The following is a 21,628-nucleotide window of genomic DNA, read 5'->3' as shown; positions in this document are numbered from 1 at the left end:
GAGGTGGTGCTATGTGTGTCAGGCGGTGTAGTATATTAAGCCAATAAAGTGTGAAGTCTCCTGGGTAGTTTGCTTTGGTTTTTATTAGTAACATTTAGCCTACTGGTCCTACTTTCACTCTAGTCCCCACTTTTCATGTGATGGAACTGGGTCACAAGCAACTTTAATATTAAGTAGTTGTGTGAATTCTGTTGAGCCTTAGTTACCAGGTAGGAATGAGTCTCCTTGGTTACTAGTCAAATAAACCCTCCATTCTGACTACACTTTGCCATCAACTGAGCTGAAAGGTGTTAAAGATCCCTGTCAAATTAAACAGACTATGGGTAGATGTGGGACCATAAGAGGCTTCGTTAGAGTGAAACCCCTTGTGTGGAAAATCTTTAGGAAGTGACTGACTGACAGGACCACCACGAGATATTCCCACACCAGAGAAATATAAATAATTGTCCTGAGGGAGCTAACCATTTCACTCCGAGGACGGCATGATCTCTTTGCTGCTCCCAGAGATTATTTTTTTAGCTGAGGCGAGACTGAGATACGGGAGATAGATATAATTACCCTTCCAGTACGAAACACCTTTATTAGTTTGAAGAAAATCGTTTGGAGGTGAGAGAGGAAGCTAAAGAAGAAAAACTAAAGGAGGAGGAGGAGGAGGAGGAGAAGGAGGAGGAGGAGGAGGAAGAGGAAAAGATAAAGAGAAGGGGGAGGAGGAAGAAAGAAGAAGGAGGAGGAGGAAGAGGAAAGGATGAGGAGAAGAAGGAGGGGGAAGAAGACGAGGAAAGGATGAGGAGGAGAATAAATAGGAGGAGGAGGAAGAGGAAAGGATGAGGAGAAGAAGTGGGGGAGGAGGAAGAGGAAAGGAGGTGGAGGAGAAGGAAGAAGAATGAAGGAGGAGGAGGAAGAGGAAACGAGGAGGAGGAGGAAGAGAAATAGGAGGAGGAGGAGGAAGAGAAATAGGAGGAGGAGGAGGAAGAAAGGAGGAGGAGGAGGAGGAGGAGGAGGAGGAGGAGGAGGAAGAGGAGGAGGAGGAGGAGGAGGAGGAAGGGGAAAAGATGAGGAGGAGAATAAGTACGAGGAGGAGGAGAAAAAAAGAAGGAGGAGGAGGAGGAGGAGGAAGACGACGAGGACGAGGACGAGGAGAAGTAGAAGAAAAGTCAGAGGATCTATCTATCTATCTACTGCCAGACGCCATAATCCCGTACGGGGTGGCCATTTGACTCTGAGTTATTTGTTTTACAGGGAGGGGCACTAACCCTCCACCAACCCACTTGACACGTAGGAAGCACGTATGGTTTGGTTATATGGTTACCACCCAGCGTTGTAAATGGTTTCTTGGCTTACAGGAAACCATTTGGCTTGTCACTCAATGTAAAGCCACCTGTAAAGGAAAGAAAAGCAATAAGAAGTGACAGGAAAGACGGGAGAAATAGGAAGAGAGGAGGGCAGGCACAGAAAAAGAATGATAAAGGCTAAGGAAGAAGTAGGCAGCACTACATCAAGTCAGAGGATACAAGGGTGTAATGGAGACTCCCTGTAAACCTTCAGCGTAAGACATCTCCCCTTCTTCAAAATAAACTCGTCTGGCGCGCGCAAAAACAATCTATATACTTCTTTGTTTTTCTTCTCTTCCTCGTCCTCTTCAGGTAGATTAGTTACCCATGAAGATGTGCTATATATATATATATATATATATATATATATATATATATATATATATATAGGGACTTATAGGCGATACAAGGGGGTAGAGAGAGAAGGGGAAGAAGGAAGTAGTAGAGACAAGCGAAAGAAAAAACGTGGGGTAGAAGACACGGGAGAGAGAGAGAGAGAGAGAGAGAGAGAGAGAGAGAGAGAGAGAGAGAGAGAGAGAGAGAGAGAGAGAGAGAGAGAGACGGGGAAGGGGGAGGCAGGAATTCCTGTAGAGAAGCAAAACTGGAACATTTGCCAAGAAACGGGAGTAATACAAGGTTGACTGACTGAGTGAATAATCATTGCTGTGAAGGTATACACAGTACTTATACAACAAAAGAAGCTGGTGGGTCTTGCTACACATCTTCAGCAAATACACTTATATAGTCAGTAAATAGCAAATATTAGCTATAGTATGTGCTATAAAATGTAAATCACTTCATAAAATATAGTACATACAGGAGTGAGCAGTAATTGCCACATTTGTCACAGCCTAAGATGTTGACAGACCGCCTTATTAGTGGGTCCTATGGGGTCGGTGAGTGATGGCCTCTCTCTCTCTCTCTCTCTCTCTCTCTCATCTTCACTACTTTCAGGTATTCATTTATTTCATTCAAGTCCCTCAGTGGTACAGGCTAGTGTTTTCTCTTACACTGGCTTGAGTGATACGGTATATCGTTAGTGTCTATGGCTAGATTGTGAAAGACGTAGGTTGTGAGGCTATGATGTAGATAAATGTGCAAAACATGTATGGGATTGAGTAATACAGTGAATGTTACCAATAAATGTTATTTGAAGAGTAGCAACTAACTTATTTGTATATGTAACTAGAATGTGATAAGTGTAGTGCTTTCTAGTGCTTCGGCACACATTCAGGGTACGGAGAATGGAAAGTCACTGATTTCATATCTACTGGGGAAGCAGCTTCGGTATATAGATAGATAGATAGACAGAGATGTAAGATTTGCTCAGTCGGTGTAATTGATTATAAAACACTAACTTCTCAGGAGGGGCACATGATGTCCTCCCTCCTGTAAGGCGGCCGAGTCTGGTTTATGTACAGTAACGTAAGAGTAGGTCAGTAGAGTGGGTCCGTAAGCCATTGACATTCCAGGTAAGATAGGTTATAACTGGAGCCAACCGCTGGGCTTCAGTTCCTTCATTAACTGCCCCAGTCTCTTCAACCTTCCTGCAGGGTCTTCGCGCATGTCACCGAGAATCCTTGAACAGGCTTTTCAACCTGGGCACGGGGAGCTTTCCTAGTTTCTTCCCTTGCACCAGCTCCCCCCCCCCCCGTGTTCGGATGTTCACTTTCAGGCTCCTCTTTGCCGCCATAACTTGGAGCATTTAGACCTTGATTTGGAGGAGCGTGAGCCTCAGACGCGTCGCATGCAGCTGCAGAATCCTGGCTTAATTTCTATGTTAGACTTGACAAAGTAGTCCTCCTGTTGCTACAAACGCTGCTGCACTCGCTGGATGTCTTCCGGAGACATATTCCCGATGTTTATTGATATTCAGCATTCGGGGAAATTAGAGACAGTCAGCGCAGAGTGAGTGTGGGGATATTCCTAACCTAACCTACTACCTGTATGTCTGCCTACAAAAGGAGCATGTTACCCGTGACACGAGGCTTCTTTACTTGTGCGGAGATATCTGACTAGACCCTCCCAACACCCCCCACACCCCCTGTCTGCGCTGACTGGTTCTAATTTTCCCGAGTGCCGAATATTAACAGACATAGCGAATATGCCTCCGGGACAGGTTCGGCTTTGCCGAGGGATTGGGATTATTCCCCCGAGCTAGACCTAGATAGATCACATGGTCCTGCTAGAGTTACAGGAGAGCGCTACCCCTCCCAGCAAAGGCGCGAACTCTCGGCTTTGCGATCTCAAGTCACACGCTTCACCAGTGAGCCACCCCATTTCCCCTGCACTGCCGAGTTGAGATCCCTACTGACATCCCGTTGACTGGTGTCGTGCTGGCTGGAATCACCATCTGGAGGCTGACTTGCCGGGGATTCAGCAGGACATTCTGGTGACTAAGTGTGCACAGGTGCAGCAGTGGTTGTTTTAAAAACTAACACCTATTTGTATCAGTATGTTGGAATTTTTTATATGGAGAAACCCCGAGCTAGACCTTGATAGATTATGTAGCCTTGTTAGGTGACGAGAGAGAGCTACCTCTCCCAGCAGGGCAGCTACCTGGTTGGGACGCTAACTTTCGACCCTTTGGTCTCGAGTCAGGCTCTCTACCATTGAGCCACCCTGCCCCCTACATGTATGAGAGACAGTAGGGAGAGCAGCACTTCTTGTTTCACGAAGAATTTCGTCAGGATTGATATTTTTTTAATGTAATGAACAGAAGGGGAAAAAAAAACGAATAACATGTCATTATTATTAGTTGTAAATTTTTGTAGATGGGAAGTCGTTGAAGGCCGTGAAGACTATGTATGAGGGTGCTAAGGCGCAGTGCGTGTGGATAGTGAACTGAGTGAATTTTTCTATTTGAAGTTTGGATTGGAAGAGAAATGTGACGTGTCTCCATAGTTGTTCAATCTGTATATGGATTGGGTTATAAAAGAGATACAAGGTAGGGCAGTGGATGCTGGAGCAGCCCTAGTGAGAGAGGACAGTGTTTGGAAACTCTCTGTACTGTTGTTTTGCAGATTATACTGTGCTGTTAAGTGAAAAAGAAGGGGAGCTGCAAGGCTTGGTGGATGAGTTTGGGAGAGTGTGTAAGAAACGGAATCTAAAGGTGAATGAAGAGATGAGTAAAGTTATGGTCTTCGAGAGAAGTGAAGTCGGTGAATGTACAGCGAGGTTGAATGAAAAGGAAATGGAAAATGTGAGTACGTTTAAGTACTTGGGTAGTGTGATGAATAAGGATGGAAGTTTAGAGGGTGATGTGCTTGAAAAAGTACAACAAGGAAGAAAAGTTGCTGGTTCCTTGAAAGCAATGATACGAAACAGGGAAGTGAGCATGGAAGTGAAAAAGTTACTACATGACGGTATTGTGATACCATCTCTAACGTATGGAAGTGATGCTTGGACACTGTTGGAGGGACAGAAGTCAAGAGTGAGAGCAGTGGAAATGAGTTATTTAAGAGGAGCATGTGGAGTCACATGAAGAGGCAGACTGACAAATAAGGAAGTGAAGGAGCGTTGTGGTGTGGATGTGGTTGTGATAGAAAGCGTTAGGAGAAACACAATGAGGTGGTTTGGCCATGTGGAGAGGACGGAGAGTGAGAGACTGACGAGGATAGTGTATGTGAGTGAGGTGGAGGGGGAAGAGGGAGGGGGAGGCCAAGGATGAGATGGAGGGATGGAGTGGAGAGGTATATGAGAGAGGGGGGTGTGAGCTGGGAGCAGGGCAGTGAACTGGTTGGGGACAGGGTGACATGAAGGCGATTTGTTTATGGCCATCCCTTACAGGATTGAGGAGTCTGGCAATAGATAGATAGATAGAATTTTAGTCCATTTGCTGCATATCTCATATTAAGTCCGAGTAGAACTTATTTGAAGCCTGTATTCTACGAGGAATATGAAACTTCGAGCGCTGCCTTAATAGGTCAGTATTCGTATTACACCTTGATATTACGGCTGAAGAGTCACACTATCGTGACAATGAAATAGGATACAAAAACCCACACTGGCAGACGAAAAAAAGATGTATTCCAAACAGTTTCGGCGACAGCTGTCGCCCTCTTCAGTGGATCTACAGACCAAGAGTGGTACATACAAATGCCGAGAAGCTGCTTATATGCAGGGTGAGGACACGTTTTCCCAACCACACCTGATGTGACCTCACCTGACTCTCCCTCTACTCTGTCCACGACCTGAGTGAGGGATTACAAGGGGCGGCAAGGACCTTGCCACTAATCCTCTCATCACTGGATCTAATTTATACATTCCTTCACCATGGTTAAAATTATTATATCTCTCTATACATACAGCTTCCACAATCCTACGTTTCTTATAGTTACTACATTTGTACAATATTTGGCTAGAATTCCAGTCGATTCTATGGTCGTTTTCCGAAGAGTGAACGTACACTGCGTTATTTATGTTCCCTATCTTACAAGCATACTTGTGTTCCTTAATGCGAGTGTCCAAATCCCTTCCCGTTTCACCAACATAAACCAAATCACAGTCTCTACATGGAATTTTGTGTACCCCTGCAGTTTTGTTACTAATTGGTTTATTCTTTACCAGCATTGATGTTAAGGTGGAAGTATATCTAAATGCAATGTTTACATCCAAATCATGACTCACAGACTTCACCAAGCTAAGATTTGACACATACGGAACCGTGATGTATGGCTTATTTTGCCGACTTTGTGGCGTTGATCTAGGTACAAAAAAGGCTTTTCTGGCTTTAAAATACGCTTGCCTTATAAACCAACTGGGATATTTTAGATCTAAAAATATTTTCCATATCTTGGCGTTTTCCGTATCCAGATGTTGGGGACTACTAATTCTGAGTGCTCTAAGGAACACAGAAGAAATAACTGACATTTTAGTGGAACTGTGGTGATATGTATGTACCACTCTTGGTCTGTAGATCCACTGAAGAGGGCGACAGCTGTCGCCGAAACTGTTTGGAATACATCTTTTTTTCGTCTGCCAGTGTGGGTTTTTGTAACCTTGATATTAGTTTTTATGCTGTTTATATATCGAGTATTGACATACAGTAGTCTGCTTCAGCCACATACAAAATGATATTGATGAGTAATATATTGAGTAAACAGCTTGCGACATGGAAAAGACTAGTAAAATCCAGTCAAATTGCGGAACGATGCAACGTACCGATTTAGCACTGCTAAAGATTTTGGCCCTCCCGCCATTACCCTTTTGCGATTACGTTTGGACATTATGATCTATAAAGTATTGCGATATTTCAAGTTTTGCTCAAATTTTTATTTTATTTTATTTATGTGTAAAGTAAATTATGGAAATTGTTATACTTAGTAAAAATAGCAAACGTCAGAAGCAGTTGAAGCAAATCGCATTGTTTACCATTAGTGGCAGTTTGGGTGAAGGGTTGCGGCGAGGCAGAGACATTACGCCTTGTCAATGAAAAGACTGTAGTCGCTAGTGAGTCAGCATCACCACACAATTATAATGACCGAAGGGTCGCCCCGCGTGTCAGAGTCCATCCAGGAGGTGTCTCAGCTGGTGTGGGGACCCAGCATACGGCCTGAGCTGTTTGCCAGGTGGTCGCAAGGTCAGGACAGCTTTTTGGTGGCTTAGTAATTGTGCTGTGTCAGGCCAGGCGTGTGTCATGGCCTTGTGGTTTCATCCTTGTTTGATAATGGAGTACTGCAGCCTCAGAAAAGGAATAATTTTACATATTTCCTAAATTTTTTCCTTAATATTCTTGTGTGACAACATTTTAGAGAGGGGTGGTGATGTTCTAGGTTAATGCAGATTAAATAGGTTTAGTTAGGGTAAGTTAGATGTTGCTGGAATGCATAAGGTTGATATTATTGATCAAAGAGCCTCACTACTCATATGCTCATGATCGGTGGATATAACACAAGCCAAACCAAACCGAACTCTGGAAGCAGCATTTGGTAATTATCGAGGACTGCAGTGCTCCCTTGGTTTAGGTTAGGATTAGTTAAATTAAGGATCAGCCATCTTGTCTAGAAATGAGCCATATAGAACCAAACTCAACCTTAATTAATATAAGAGCAAATCTATATAACTTATGTTAACCACACTCAGAAGTGTGCTGGATAAAAACTGAGCATTCTTCTGTCTGAGATTTTGGATAATTAATTCTCATTCATATATATGATAGTTTTATTTTTTCAGGAAGAACTACTGGTATCTATATAATGGTATCTATAGGCAGATGCCATAATCTCAAAAGGGGTGGCCATTTGTCTTTGAGTTGATTGTTTTACCAGGGAGAGGCACTAGCCCTCTGCCAACCCACATGGTGACATGTAAGGAACAGGAAGAACTAAAGATAGGAAAAATTCCACATTCCCTGTCCATTTCCTTCTTGAAAAACAAAATAATACCTGGGATATATATATATTAAATCTCATACTTACTGACTCTGGAGCTATTTTATTTTACAGCAGTAACAAGAGACATGGGAAGATCATGTCTTCTCCTTGTCCCTTGTGTGAAACAAATTGGTTATATTATTGAATTGATTGTGTGTTAATGAGTGCAGATAATGACTCATGTATGCTTTCTTTCAGGTTTCATATTCAGCGAAGAAGAGAAGACTGCGTTGCTACAGACGAGTGGAGGGCCTTGTGCTGTCATTGCCCCAGTCCAGGCAGTGTTGCTTAAAAACCTCATATCAAAGTTCCAGTATTCTCAGATCAGGGAGGTGAGTCTGTGCACAGCCAAGGCTTTAGCCCACTGAGCTGTATAATATGGAGAGGTTATCTCCGCAGCAAGTGTGTAACTTTGGCCACCATGTTGAAACACCTCCACTCGTTGCCTCCACAGTTATAATGTAATTGGATCACTGTTCTTAGCTTGCTGTTGCTTACATAAGCTAAGCAGTGGGCTATGGCACTATATTTTCTGAATCCATCGGCTGATTAAAAAAAAACGTGGGCATCGGTGGTGTAGAAAAACAGCAGCAACGTTGGGTCTGGTTAGTACTTGGATGGGTGACCGCCTGGGAACACCAGATGCTGTTGGCATCCCTACGTGTCATGTGGGGTTGGTGGAGGATTAGTGCCCCTCCCTGTAAAAACAATTAACTCTAAGCCCTTGGCCACCCTGTCTGGGATACATGGCGTCTGGCAATGAATGAATGAAAAACCACCCTGTGCCCCTGGCGACGGTTACACAGACTACATGGTGCTGCCCATGAGAAAGCCTATCCATACTATAGGGCTCAGTGCTGTAGCCCCATTAGTACAGTGACATATGAAGCTGTCTGTGGAGTACACCGAACTTCCCATAACTGGTAGGCTAAGAAAATAGAGATTATTATTATTTTTTTTTCATGGCAAATTCTGTAGACTGGAATGTTGAGTGAATGAATGTGTTGCCTTTTTCACTGGATGCATAGTTTTGATAGTTCTCTAGCATTTATATTTTTCTTTTCTTGTTTCTGGGACTGTCCCACTCCATGTATTAATGGTAAAGAGGGTTAAAAAGTAAAAAGGTAGTCACTTAAGCTTTTATTGTCAATAGCATAGGAGTGTTTCTAGCACCTGTTCTATAATGATTTTGGTAACATATCATGCCCTATATTTCTCTTGTACAGTATATTATTTACCGGTATCTTCTTTTTATGTGGACACAAATGACATAAACCATTTCTAATATGATAACATACTAGATACAAAAATAAAATGGTAAGGAAGAGGTGCAGGGGAACCTCCTCAATGAACAAGAGTATGAACTTCTGTGTGTTGCTGTGTGTGGGCAGGTTGACAGTGCGACTGTGGACCAGCAGCTGGCAGCGACCCTGACAGAGCTGCTCTGCCAGTGTAAGAGACCAGCACCTGCCTCACCCCACACTGGCAACAAGCCATCATCACCCCCACCCCACACACCTGCACCTGACAACTCACCTCTTCTCAGGGATCATGGTATGATTTTCTTCTTTTTTGGGGGGGTGGGGTTAGGAGGTCCCTGTAACATTGAAACTGAGATGTAGAGGGATGCCTTGATTTGGTGTTAGCCTACTGACATAACAAGGTAGTGGTTATTGCAGATGCCCCTCAGCTCCCTCCCATTCCCCCAAATTGTGGAGGGTGGGCTGCAGGAAACAAATAATTTTATCCTTCAGTCCATCAGAGTTGATTCAGCACCTAAAGCATTTGCTAGGAACTTAGATTTCATATTCAGTTATCTTCTTACAGTTTTTCTAGAATTTTTGCCTCTATGGAATACACTGGAAGTGCATGATTATGCATGAAAGAATTGAAACACTACTGTACTAGAAAAGGTCAGCTCATGCAAGCATGGAAGACTGGCACACAAAATGTGTGACGTACATTGTAAACCATTTAATAACAGTTATGCAAGTACTGTTTAGCATTCATTCATCACCTTGTTGATTGATGTCTGTTTTCATGCACAGGTCCGTTTCAGCTTGCCTGCTTGGAGGACCCGTTGCCCCCCACACCCCCCAACTCCAACCCACCAGATCCCGACCAGCCCCACACCTCCACCCCGAGTGCCAAGGATTACAGTCTCTTTCATGCCAGTGTCAGGTCTGTCTTTATCCTGCATTGTTTATCCCGCAGTGGTAGAAGGGTTACTAAGGCTATAGCTAACCCATCAGTTTTAAAAAATCTCCCTTGAACTGAATGAAGTTGTCTGGAGTAGCAAATATATATCAGGAATAACATCATCTGACTCAAGTGGTCAAGTATCTGGACTGCTAGTTTAGCCTCAGGCCATAATGCTTTTGACAGGGCACTACAGGCCTAGATGATGGACGAATAATTTTAGTTGCCTTCACTTATCTGAATTCACTGAAGGTTCCATATGGTAGATATTTTAAACTGGATAGATGATATTAAGAGGAATATGTGTAATGTGAAAGTACCATTATTTAATGTTGTGCTACAGGTTACGTCAATTTGATAGTGGCCACAGTCTACAGAGCCATCTGGAGACCCACCTCCACCGCTACAAGGCTCAGTATGGGGTCCTTCTCTTCCTCTACTCTGTTATTCTCACCAAGGTCAGTACTTTTTTTAATTACAGATTGGTTTGTTTAAAACACTGATATATGTGGAAGCAGACATACACTTGCAGACTCACATTGGTGCCCTTGTTCAAGCTGGTAACTGTACTGTATTGACACATCTATCTGTTTGTTTACCTGATTATCTTTCTACAGTATATGGTTTGAATATAGCCGAATCCCTTAATCCTGGGAGGAGTGCCCAAAACAAATTACCACCTTGTCACCCTGCCCTTCTTCATCAAACTGCCCTCTCTCCAACTCATACCCCTTTCTTAAATGCCTTTCCATCCCATCCTTCAATCTCATCCTCAGTCTCCCCCTGCCACCTTCCTCCACCCCACTCACATATTCTTAGTCTCTCACTCTTCAATCTCTCTATATGACCAGTCGGTTGAACACACCAAAGTGCTGCCTTTTGGTGGCTTGAACCCTGGAGTAATGAACAGAGGAAGCTGCCTGGATATTGGTGGGTCCCTAGGCTCATCGGAAATGTGAACTAGTGGACTACAGACTTAAGCTTCCCTACTCCTTCAGTCCACCATCATCCTGTTGGGGGACAGGGAGGTAGTTGAAGAATGTGTGTATGACTGGCCATTTGCACCACCATGTTATATCAGAAGAGTTCCTTTTTATCATGATTTGTTCAGTCTTGTAATGCCAGCAGCAGACTGGGGCCAGTTGCACTTGATGAGCCATGTGCTCAGTTCTTTGAACAACAGGGTTGAGCACATTTGTTTACAGGAGACTGTAGAATAACCACTATTTTCCTCCTCTCACTTACCCTCTCTGAGATAGTGTAGGTTCTCAATATTAACTGCCTTTTTAAGTTTTTATTTATTTATTTATTTATTCTTGCCATAAATTTCATAGTACCATAACTCACAGGGATAATTTTCTTATTAACCCATGAAACGTAGCCTACAGTTACATTACGAGTCTTCCTAGTACAGTAGACCCTAGTTATCCGTGGGGGTTAGGTTCCAGAGATTCCCGCGGAAGGCAAATTCTATGAATATTCAAGTCATCATCACAAAATGGCATATTATTTCCACTTAAGCTAAGCACATCCCCGAAAAAATAAAAACATACTTTAAAATATTATAAATACATATTAACACTCACCAAAAGACTGTGTGTTCTCATCATAACCTTCGTACAATGATGACGTGTGCTATATGACGATGATGATTGCTGTATAGATGACGATGATTGCTGTGTGATGACGACGATGATTGTAGTGCAGTTCCTACAGTGCCAGTGTGGTGAGGCAACGAGACGTGTGGCAGCACTGTAGGTAAGCTGTGAGTCTAGTCTGACTCTTCTGACAGGACACCAGATAACACCTTACGCTCTCTCTTTGGCTTAGAAGGATTGCTTTTTTCCTTTACTTGTTTCTTAGGGGCCATTTTTTCACTTAAACAATGAAGTACAGTAGAGTTGTAAGCACGAGAAGGGCAACGACGACGTGGATGCAATTTCCACGGATAAGAAGGGTCTACTGTGTACAGAGTTGAAGTAAAGGTTTGTTTGTCATGGCCTGAGCACTGACTTTCGCTGCCCCCTTAAACACTACATTCATCTTACTCACACTCACTGGGTTAAAATTCCATTGCTACCAATAAGCTAATTTGTCAGCTTCTCCCAGGTTGCAGTACCACATATACATTGGAACACATTCCTGACTTATATTCATGACTGACTATACAAGGTTCAACCCATGCTAATATATGGTAGCTATACTTTGCCCCTCTTTCTCAGGGTGTGAGTGCAGTGCGTGAGGAGATGGGTGACCTTGGAGAGAGTCTGATTGAGGTGACGCAGGGTCATGGTGGCCAGGGGCTGATCAACTTGCTGATCACTGGTCGTGCATCACCCTATGTCTGGGATGGTACCAAGGACGTCGGAGGCCTCAGTAAATATTGATAACTTTCACATGGCATCTTTTTATATTGTTTGCAGTGTATGGAATTTTTAAATTATTATTATTATCATTATTATTATTAGCTATTGTTATTTGTACATTGTTTGTGACAAGTGAGTGCAGTATGTAAAGGTGAGAATACAGAATCAGAGGGACAGGAAAGGATTAATTTTGCTAGAGAGTCTTTTCAGTGTGTAGAGGAGTTTTGGGAGACATGATATGTGCTGGAAATGGAGCTGGAGCAAGCTTGTTAGCAAGGGTAGGGAATGGTTGGAAGAAGTTTCGGGAGTTGTTGCTCCTCCTGACACTGAGAGGGTTCTCCCTCCATTCTAAGGAAACGTTGTATGTAGCATGTGTTCGAAGTGTAATGTTCATTAGTGAGACTTGGGTAGTAAAGGAGAAGGATATTAGTAGGTAGTCTAAAACATAGAGAGATTAAAATGATTAGATGGATGTGTAGTGCTTGCTAGATTGACAGGCCTTAGGGGCCACAGGAGATGAGCTCAGCCAAGGAGAGTGAGCTGAGATGAACTGAAATTTCACTCATTTGCTAGTGAGCTGAGCCCAGCCAAGAACAACTACTACTACTACTACCATCATTATGTGACCTAGGCCAATGCATGCAAGCATTTTGAAGACTATAAGCAAAATGAAACAGTGACATTGGACTGGTTATGAATTTGGGTAACTCATCATGTGCTGTATATAGGGGGGAAACTGGAGATGTGTTGTCTGTAGGAAGGGCATGGGTAGAAATACTGGTAGTGTTTTCTGTACTAAAAGCAGATATTGGGTGCACAAGATTTATGAAATTAAATAAGTGGCAGTTTGAGGTTGGCAGTGGATTTCCATAGATGTAAGACCATAGCCAGATTTAGAAATGGTAGACCTATAAGATCAGTGGTGATAGATGAGTCACCAAAAGTTGTGAACAGATTCAGTCTCTCTGGTGATGTCAGCAGTGCTGTGAATGGTGCCAAGCAGAGCACTATTGTAAGGGTGCAGAGTGGATAGAAGAAGTTAATATAATTACTGTGCATCCAGAAAACTTAAGTACAGTATTTTAATTTCCCACACGTGGGAAAATGTTTGATGCTTGTGTAAGGAGTGTTATATTGTGTGCCAGTGAATCATCAGCAAAGGAGAAGGGAGATCTATACGAGACTGCAGTGAAACAACATGGGAATGATCCATTGGATATGTGGAGTAAAACTGGATGATGGGATATCCACAGAAGAGTTGAGAAGATGGCATGGAGTGGAAAAGACCAGAAAAGTAGTAGACAAGAGAATGTGAACAGACCAGGGGAGTTGGGGGAGGAGGTGTAGAAGGTGAGGAGGTTTAGACTGTTGATGAAGAGATAACCCGAGGAACACACAGGACAAGGTGGTGTGTACTTTCCCCAGTTTTAGTGATATTACTACAGAACTAATGCAAAACAGAGCTTGATGGAGGAGTACTGTCAGCTGAACCCTAGTGATGATGTTGAGGATGATGTACTGTATTGAGGTCACAAACAACTCTTATGTAAATAGGGGAACTCCTGTATCAGGCTGTAATCTAATCCATAGCAGTTGTCCTTAACACCGAGTGAACTTGGTTCACTGCAGGCCAGATGTTTGTTGATGATATCTTGTGAGATTCCAAACCATAATGGCATTGATTCACCTACAAGATTTTCATGTTACTGTTACCCACAGATATATGCACTTTCTCTCACTACCATATAGGCACACTTTGCAAGTCATCATAGCCTTTTCTAGCTGGTTTATTTCCTTGCAGGTCTGGTGGGTGTGGTGAGGCGACCAATAGTGGGATTCCTGACCCGGCTGGAGCACCTCAGATATGTACAGGTGGGATGGTACCTCAAAAACCCCACCAACCCAGTCTGGGTCATGGGGTCAGAAACCCATCTCTCAGGTTAGTTGTGTCTTGGAATACAGTTGGTCATTATTATATGTCAGCAGTGTGCTCCTGAATATCACAGCTTTTTCCATACATTAATAATAGTAGATGCTGTAAGTTTGAGCAGGTGGCAGATCTGCTTTGCAGTGTTTGTTTGAGATACTAAAGTTTTAATAGAAAAAGTAACATAAAAAGGCAGCATATAATGAAAGCTTGGTGTATTATCTTTAAACTTAAATAATTTTCATATATTTTGCTGTTTCTTTACTGTTCCCCGATATAGAGGAGAAGCAATATTACCCTGGTATCCATGTGTGTTGTGCTCTTGCTCACACTAATATCAATCCACGTCCTTGTGATCAGTGGCGAGAAAGTGAACAGTGTTTTCGAAACCCAGTGATTCAGTCATCATCCCCTCCCCCCCAACCAAAGAAGAAGAAATTTTGTGTAAGAGTAGGTATCATAATTATTCATCCATTGTACAGGGTGACTAAGACCAGTAGGATTAGGAAACTGCATAACCCCCTCCTTGTACTGGAATTGGAATGTGACACCTGGGATCTACTTTCTTCTTTTCTCAGCCCCCAAAAGAGAAAGAGAGATGTGATTTAGATCAGTCCCCTCCTGTATTTACATGGGAAACATGACTGAGAGGGTGAAGATGCCTTACTACCAATAAAGTGTGTTCTGTAAGCACATGATGAGCAAGCGAGTGAGTGCCATGTTATCACAATTTCCCACTGACATATCAGTTGCAAAATGAAAGTAAGAAACAGTGCATTTCCCCCTGGATGATTTCTCCCTGGATGTTTTTCCGGTATTGATTAAATTTAGATTCGCTCATTGAGTATTGTGGAGCATATATTATGAAGTGAAGAAAACCAGAGTTCTTGATATAGCTCAGGGTTTGTTTGAGCAACATAGGTTCCAGTGGTAAGTGAGTGCTGGCGGAAAGCAAGACGCTTTAGCATTCATCTCTTGCGCAGTGCAAAATTCTACACTCTTCACTGCCAACCTGCCATGTCTATGAAACAGAATTAATAAAGACTTGGTTTTTGATGACATAATTAAAACCTAAAGTGGGGTGTTTTCCCTTGGTGATTTCACCTTCAGAACATAGCAAAAAGATTAATGTAAAATTATAGATGGACTCCCCAGTATGTATTTGCTAAAGTTGATGCCAAAAAACACAGTGTTACAATGGAAAGTCTTTTATAATTTGATATTGTAATTGAGGCATTCACCGATTAGAACCAAACACTTCCTTGGAAAACACAAGATTCCAAGGGATTCCTTCACCATTATGGATGAGTTTTTAGTTGATAACAAAATTTATTGAATGAATGTATCACATACAGAAAGAATTCAACTAGATTTCATATAGGAGTAAAGTTAATGACTTCTGCTCAGTGTGACGGTTGGGTCAGGCCAGGCCACTCATTTCCAAACTTCACTGAGAGTAAACAGGCCGCTTGCTCGCCCGTAATGATGTACTGTATACCAGTTGCAGATGTTGTTGTTGTGTTCCTGGGCTCATCTGAAGGTGAATATAATGGACTGTGGGCTGAAGTTGTCCTTTTACAATCCACAATGCTTCTTTTGGGGGATAAGGAAGAGTTGAGGGACATTTTTATCACTGGGCATCTCTGGTGAAGGTGTTCCTTTCCAGCATCAGTATCCACCAGTAAAAGAGTAATATTAAAGCATTCATATAGTCTCAGTATTGACGTGGAAAGTTGAGTCACAGGACTGTGATTACTATAGATGAATAAATTATGCTTTGCTACTGAAGTACATAAGTCTCATGATTCAAAAATTATGCTTTGCTACTGAAGTACATAAGTCTCATGATTCAAAAGACAAGAAACTTTGTTGAAAGACATTGCTCACAAGTAATGTAGTTGGATTCAGCTTGAGACTTAACCCTTTCATTCTGGTTATGTATATTTCCATGACTGGTATATTATTGCTACTTAGACAATTTTAATCAACCGAAGATACTAACCAAGTAGTAAAAGGATGGAAAAAAAAAAAAAAAAAAAAAGAGCTGTAAGCACCTCTAATCAAGAAGTCTCAGCTAAACAGAATATAATTGTCTAGAGTTAAGTATAAAATCAGAAATATGTCATCAGATTCAAGTGGCCAACCCTGATGTCTTACCATGATTTTATCTTTCTCTCAGATCCACTGATGCTGCCCTATTTTGCCTCATATTATTACTGTGCCTCTCTTAGTTCCTTGGGTCCCTCATTGATCTCACCATTGTCATCTCTAGTTCCTTGCTCCCTCCTGGGAACTGCCAGACAGCGGATGGTTTTGACAGAAACACCTCCAGGCCACCTTATCGTCACATACTTTCTCACTCTTTCAAACATTCCTCTTCAACTTCCCACTCTTGCTTCAGTGTACAGTTCCACTCTTTCCCTCCACACCTTATCAAGTCTGCCTCAACCAACACTACCGTCTATATCACTTTCCCATACTGTCTCTCACCAAGTGTCAGTAATTCATTTTGCCAGTACTGAACTCCAGAAGTGTGGGCAGCAGGAAGTTTTCAGTCATGTAATGCCACCAGGGGCATGAGCTGGTATTGTACCATTAAATTATTTGGAGTATGGTAATGTGAGCTCAGGCCCCAGCACCTCAAACGAAGTCAAATGCAAGTGACTGTTACCCCTTACCATTATCATCATTCCTCAACCCTGTCTCCCCATTTTCTTGTGTTCTGTAATAGTATTCTCATTTGAACAGCATATGTCTTTTCTCTCCACTCAGCCATCACTTGTTATCATCATCATTTTTTTTCCCAGCAGTCTCATTCATTTGTTTGTCTCCCTGTAGTGGTATTCTCATGGTGCCAACGCTTGGTGACGCCGGAGAGTGAGGTGGAGCGAGCCAAGCAGGTTTTCGGATGGTACGACACTGAAGGCAATCGTTTTATTCAAGCGGAGTACCTCAAGCCTATCCTGGCCACCCTAGACCTCTGCACCGATGATGATTAGTGAGTGATGCTTTATTGAATACTGCACTGTTTCACTCTAACTTGGGCTGAAGTTTTCCATATCTATATTTTGAATGCTGAAGTGCAGCAATAGATTAGCACTAGTAGGTGTATGATTTTTAGTCTTAAAGAAGTATTACAAAGTCACTGTAAAGCCACAGCATTGTCTTTTTCTGCTACTTAGCTACATGAAATAAGCTGCAAAAGGACAAAAATCTGGCCCAGGTTAAGATGAAAGATGTATAATTGATTTGTTTTAACCTGATGGAATGGGGCCATGCCTGCATTTTCATGGGATAGCTCTACTCTAAAGGCCCAACCACAAAGCCAGTTTATCCCATCTGTTTTATCATTTTCCATGCTCATCTCTTTACCCCCCATCCCTGCCTGACACTTTCATTCGCATTTAATGTTGTACTGTGCAGACATGGATTAAACCAGGTCTTGTGTCATTATCCTTCAGAGATAGTAATATAGAATATACTGGTGCAGTCCCACCCTTCACCTTGTTTTTTGATGTAGAAGCATCACTTGGAATGTCCCTGCCTGTCTGTCTCTCATCACCATCATTTTTCAGACATGAGGCTTTACTGCCATAGACTTTAGCAGAGCTCATACTATGGCCCTGATGATGCCACATCATGTTTTTTTTTTTTCTCTCCAAGAGTCAAGGTCAGCCATGTACCAGTTGTGTTCTGGATTAAGGTAACTTAGCATCAGGCTCATACAACTCAAAGGAAAAATACTGTATGAGATTTGCTGTTATCATTCTCACTGTATTACCCCATCCATCCATCATCCAATCCTGCGTTGCCCCATGAGGAGCATAATGTGTTATTATTATATATATATATTTTTTTCTCAAGCCTGGAGATGAATGGTCAGGGAATGGATTAATGGATGATTGCACTGAAACACTATTAGTAGTCTTTTGTGATTTCCTTTTCTTAATTGTAGATCATACTCATCCCAGTTATATTTTGGTGAGAAGTAGGAGCAGAATGATGATGATGATGATGATTAACCAATAACTTTCCTACAGTGTACAATTCATGCTGAGTGAGTTGGATCCAGATCGTATGGGTGTGATCCTGTATCATCGGTTTGTTGAGGCCTTCTCCAACTCTGACCAGAGCTACTCACCACCTGACACATTCATATTATACCACTACAATGGTCTAGAGTCATCATGTCCACAGAATAAGGTGAGATCTGAGGAGAGAATGAGGATAGAGTAAGGTTAGAGGCTATCTATCTATGTATCTATCTATTGCCAGACACCATAATCCCGTAAGGGGTGGCCATTCGACTCAGAGTTATTTGTTTTACAGGAAGGGGCACTAACCTTCCACCAACCCACTTGTTGACACGTAGGGAGCACGTATGGTTTGGTTATATGGTTACCATCCAGCTTTGTAAATGGTTTCTTGGCTTACAGGAAGCCATTTGGCTTGTCACTAAATGTAAAGCCACCTGTAACAGAAAGAAAAGCAATAAGAAGTGACAGGAAAGATGGGAGAAATAGGAAGAGAGGAGGGCAGGCACAGAAAAAGAATGATAAAGGCTAAGAAAGAAGTAGGCAGCACTACATCAAGTGAGTGGATGATGGTCACCACCACCTACCACTAGAGGTTATAATTGTGCATATTTATTAACTTGTTCATTGCTTCAATTCATGTCTCCCTTCACAAACACACCTACTCCTAGGCGTCCATCCTCTCACTCCATGTAGTTGGTCCCAAGGCCTGTCTTTGTCTTCTTTTTTATCATTACATGGTGGCTGCTATATGCAGTGATCAGTACCATCATAGACACACTGTAATTCCTAGGCATCCATGCTATTACTTCTTTTAGCTGGCCCCATGAGTTGACTCTCTTCTTTAGCTCTGCCATCACAAGGTGCATATGTAGCAGTCAGGTGGTGCTTTCACCTTCTTAAACAAAACTTGACATATATACATCTCAAATTAGGTAAGACACCTAAATCTTTCAGTCCTCTCTGCTAGTCATCATTCATGAACAGAGCAACTCCAACTCCTTCATTGCTTGTGTATGCACACACATAAGTTGACCTTATACCTTTAGCACCCTTCCACCCATTTCACTCCACTTTATATTTTATACAATATCTCCACAATATTACTTGCATTATTGAAAACTGTTCAGTATTTCCAGTCTCTTTCATTCACTGTTCACACTTCTCACATTTCACACATCTGTACAAACCAGTCTTTCATAATATAATATGAAAGCATATCATATGGAAGAGCTTTATGTTCCTCTCTTCTGCAGGTGCAGTATGCAGAAGGTAGAGTGACCTTACAGGAGAGCCATGTTGGGTTCACGTCCGCCCAGTGTGAGGTGCTGGGCTGCCTGGCGACCAAGTGGCCTAATATTGACATCCAGTGGAGCACCTTTACCCCTTCCCTTAACTAGCCCCGGCCCTCTTTCTCTCTCTCTTTCTCTCTCTCTCTTTCCCTCTCTCATATCCTTGTGCCCAGAGTACTTTTTTTTTTATGTCTGTGACTCTGAATAGAGATTTGATTGTCCTTATCCTTAGGCCCAGCAGTCCTGCATGCTACACACCTTTTCATAAAACCATTTCAGCACTGATACCCTCACCATCCATACTGAATACATGCTGATGCTGTATCATTCAAGACATGTGTAATAATCTTATTTTTTTATTATTATTATTATTTTTTTTTAGTAGTGAACCGTTGAAGACATCCTTATACTCTGTGTTTTGGCCATCATATATCAACACGTGAAGCCCCTTTACCTCTGCTGGCCTCCTCTCTCACTTTTAGATCCTTCTCATATATCCCTCATCCAGTGGAGCCCATTGACATCCTTCCTAAAATAATCCAGTCTCTGTCTCTTAGTTCTTCATTATCTGCCTGTCAACCAGCAAAGCTCCTAAACCTTTTTCCCCAGCTATCCCCAGCCATGTTCCTTAGACTCATGCCTTGCACTTGTCGACTAGTGGAGTTCCTATATACCCTCCCTCAACTAGCCTGCATTTGCCACTTATATCCATGTCCTCTGCGTACTGGCCTTCACCACTCAACCAACCCTTACCCTGATCTGCAGTGCTGTAGGTTCCTTGATACTTCAGCTTCTTTGGTCTGTGTTCTTGTGTGCTTTGGAGGCTCTCTAACACCTACTCCATGACATATTTTGTTGTCAGTTTCACCTTAATATTCTCTTGTATGCTTTCTGCATTTTTCTACTACAGTATTTGCATAATTGGTGTAAATAACACAAATACTAATGTTGCATCCATTCGTCTCATCCAGTAATGCCCCATCAAGAGCATAGTGACTCAAGGCTGGATCAGTCCAAACATTTAAGATGTGAGAGACACAGTTGCTTGCCCTTTAGCAGCATACATGAGCAATAAGCCTCAACCACGTCTTAGTGGACTCTGATGGTTGGAGTGCCTGAACTAACTAGACCACCAAATGTTTAAAAATTGTGTAAGAACATCAGGGCTATATTCATTACATCAGTGTACAGCACAGGGGCCCACCCTTGATCCCTGTGTGCATCAGAGAACTGTCCTGTAAAGTGGAAAGTACCCAAGTGCGATATTGATTTTCATTTGTAGAAAAAAAGCCTCCTTAGTTGATGAGAATATGGCCCAATGTCTGTGATCCTAAGCCATCATCTCCCTTGTAACCCCAGCCTTCACCTTTCTACAGCAGCATCTCCTTTTACAATTTGTTATCTGTAGGTTATATGTATATCCTACCAATTCTGTTTCATTCTCAGGAATTGGAGGCTATCCATCAGTTTGTGTCTTATAAATCTCACATATTGGCATCTGGTAATTCTCATACTATTTTATATAATACTTGTGTGTCACTAAGATCCACTGCCCTGAGTTCATACCTTTGTGTCTTAACGCTTTGATAATGAGAAGTTTCTGCATATGTAAATTAAGATGATTTGGCAATCACTAGAATTAAATAAAAAAATGTCATCGTAAAACAGAATTAACGGAAATTGTTTCTAATTCCATCACTGTAAGAAGTCTCTCTGTAGTTGTGTAAAATTGTCTATCAACCAAATAATATGTAGAAAGTTGTCATTTTAATGATGGAGTTCATATCTTCAGCTGGATGAGGTGTATTTTATTTTGTTCTTGTTATATCCTGATGATTTTATTCAGCATCGAGAGACTTTTGGCATGAGGAGTTAGATATAGCCTTGATTAACCCCATCATTGCTAAGACACGCTTTTTAAGTCATATAATAGTGTGCCAGTAGCAGGAATAAACACAAAATAATGTAACTGGAATGAAGGAGTTAAGGATGTAGAGGTTTTTAGTAGTCCACAGTCCTTGTACAGTGTGTCAGCATCATTTACAGTATCTCTTTTTTATTTTTAGCTTATTGATATAGAATATCAGTGAACAAAACATACCAGC

The 21,628-nt window shown here is 42.0% G+C and overlaps 1 protein-coding gene across 1 annotated transcript; it reads left to right on the top strand.

Annotated features, from left to right (window-relative positions):
- Positions 1-6,809: 6,809 nt before the first annotated feature.
- On the top strand, positions 6,810-19,631 carry LOC145397636 (ubiquitin carboxyl-terminal hydrolase MINDY-3). The gene is made up of 10 exons (XM_080270676.1): positions 6,810-6,912; positions 7,904-8,037; positions 9,097-9,259; positions 9,754-9,886; positions 10,248-10,362; positions 12,127-12,280; positions 14,072-14,209; positions 17,036-17,195; positions 18,238-18,400; positions 19,488-19,631. The coding sequence occupies exons 1-10, from the start codon at positions 6,810-6,812 to the stop codon at positions 19,629-19,631; spliced, it is 1,407 nt and encodes a 468-aa protein (XP_080126802.1).
- Positions 19,632-21,628: the final 1,997 nt, after the last annotated feature.

The sequence above is a fragment of the Coenobita brevimanus genome, chromosome 42 (assembly GCF_032717465.1).
Source record: "Coenobita brevimanus isolate Jiangsu-jjx chromosome 42, ASM3271746v2, whole genome shotgun sequence".
Taxonomy (NCBI): Eukaryota; Metazoa; Arthropoda; class Malacostraca; order Decapoda; family Coenobitidae; genus Coenobita; species Coenobita brevimanus.
The sequence above is the reverse complement of the archived record's forward strand: the minus strand, read 5'-3'. Positions and strand labels throughout refer to the sequence as shown.

What these genes read in the sequence shown, in the direction of transcription:
- LOC145397636 (XM_080270676.1), top strand. Translation starts at nt 6,810, where the DNA reads ATGACCGAAGGGTCGCCCCGCGTGTCAGAGTCCATCCAGGAGGTGTCT. An exon ending in GTTTGCCAGGTGGTCGCAAG is followed by an intron (nt 6,913 to 7,903) that starts GTCAGGACAGCT and finishes GCTTTCTTTCAG; the next exon opens with GTTTCATATTCAGCGAAGAA. An exon ending in CTCTTTCATGCCAGTGTCAG is followed by an intron (nt 9,887 to 10,247) that starts GTCTGTCTTTAT and finishes GTTGTGCTACAG; the next exon opens with GTTACGTCAATTTGATAGTG.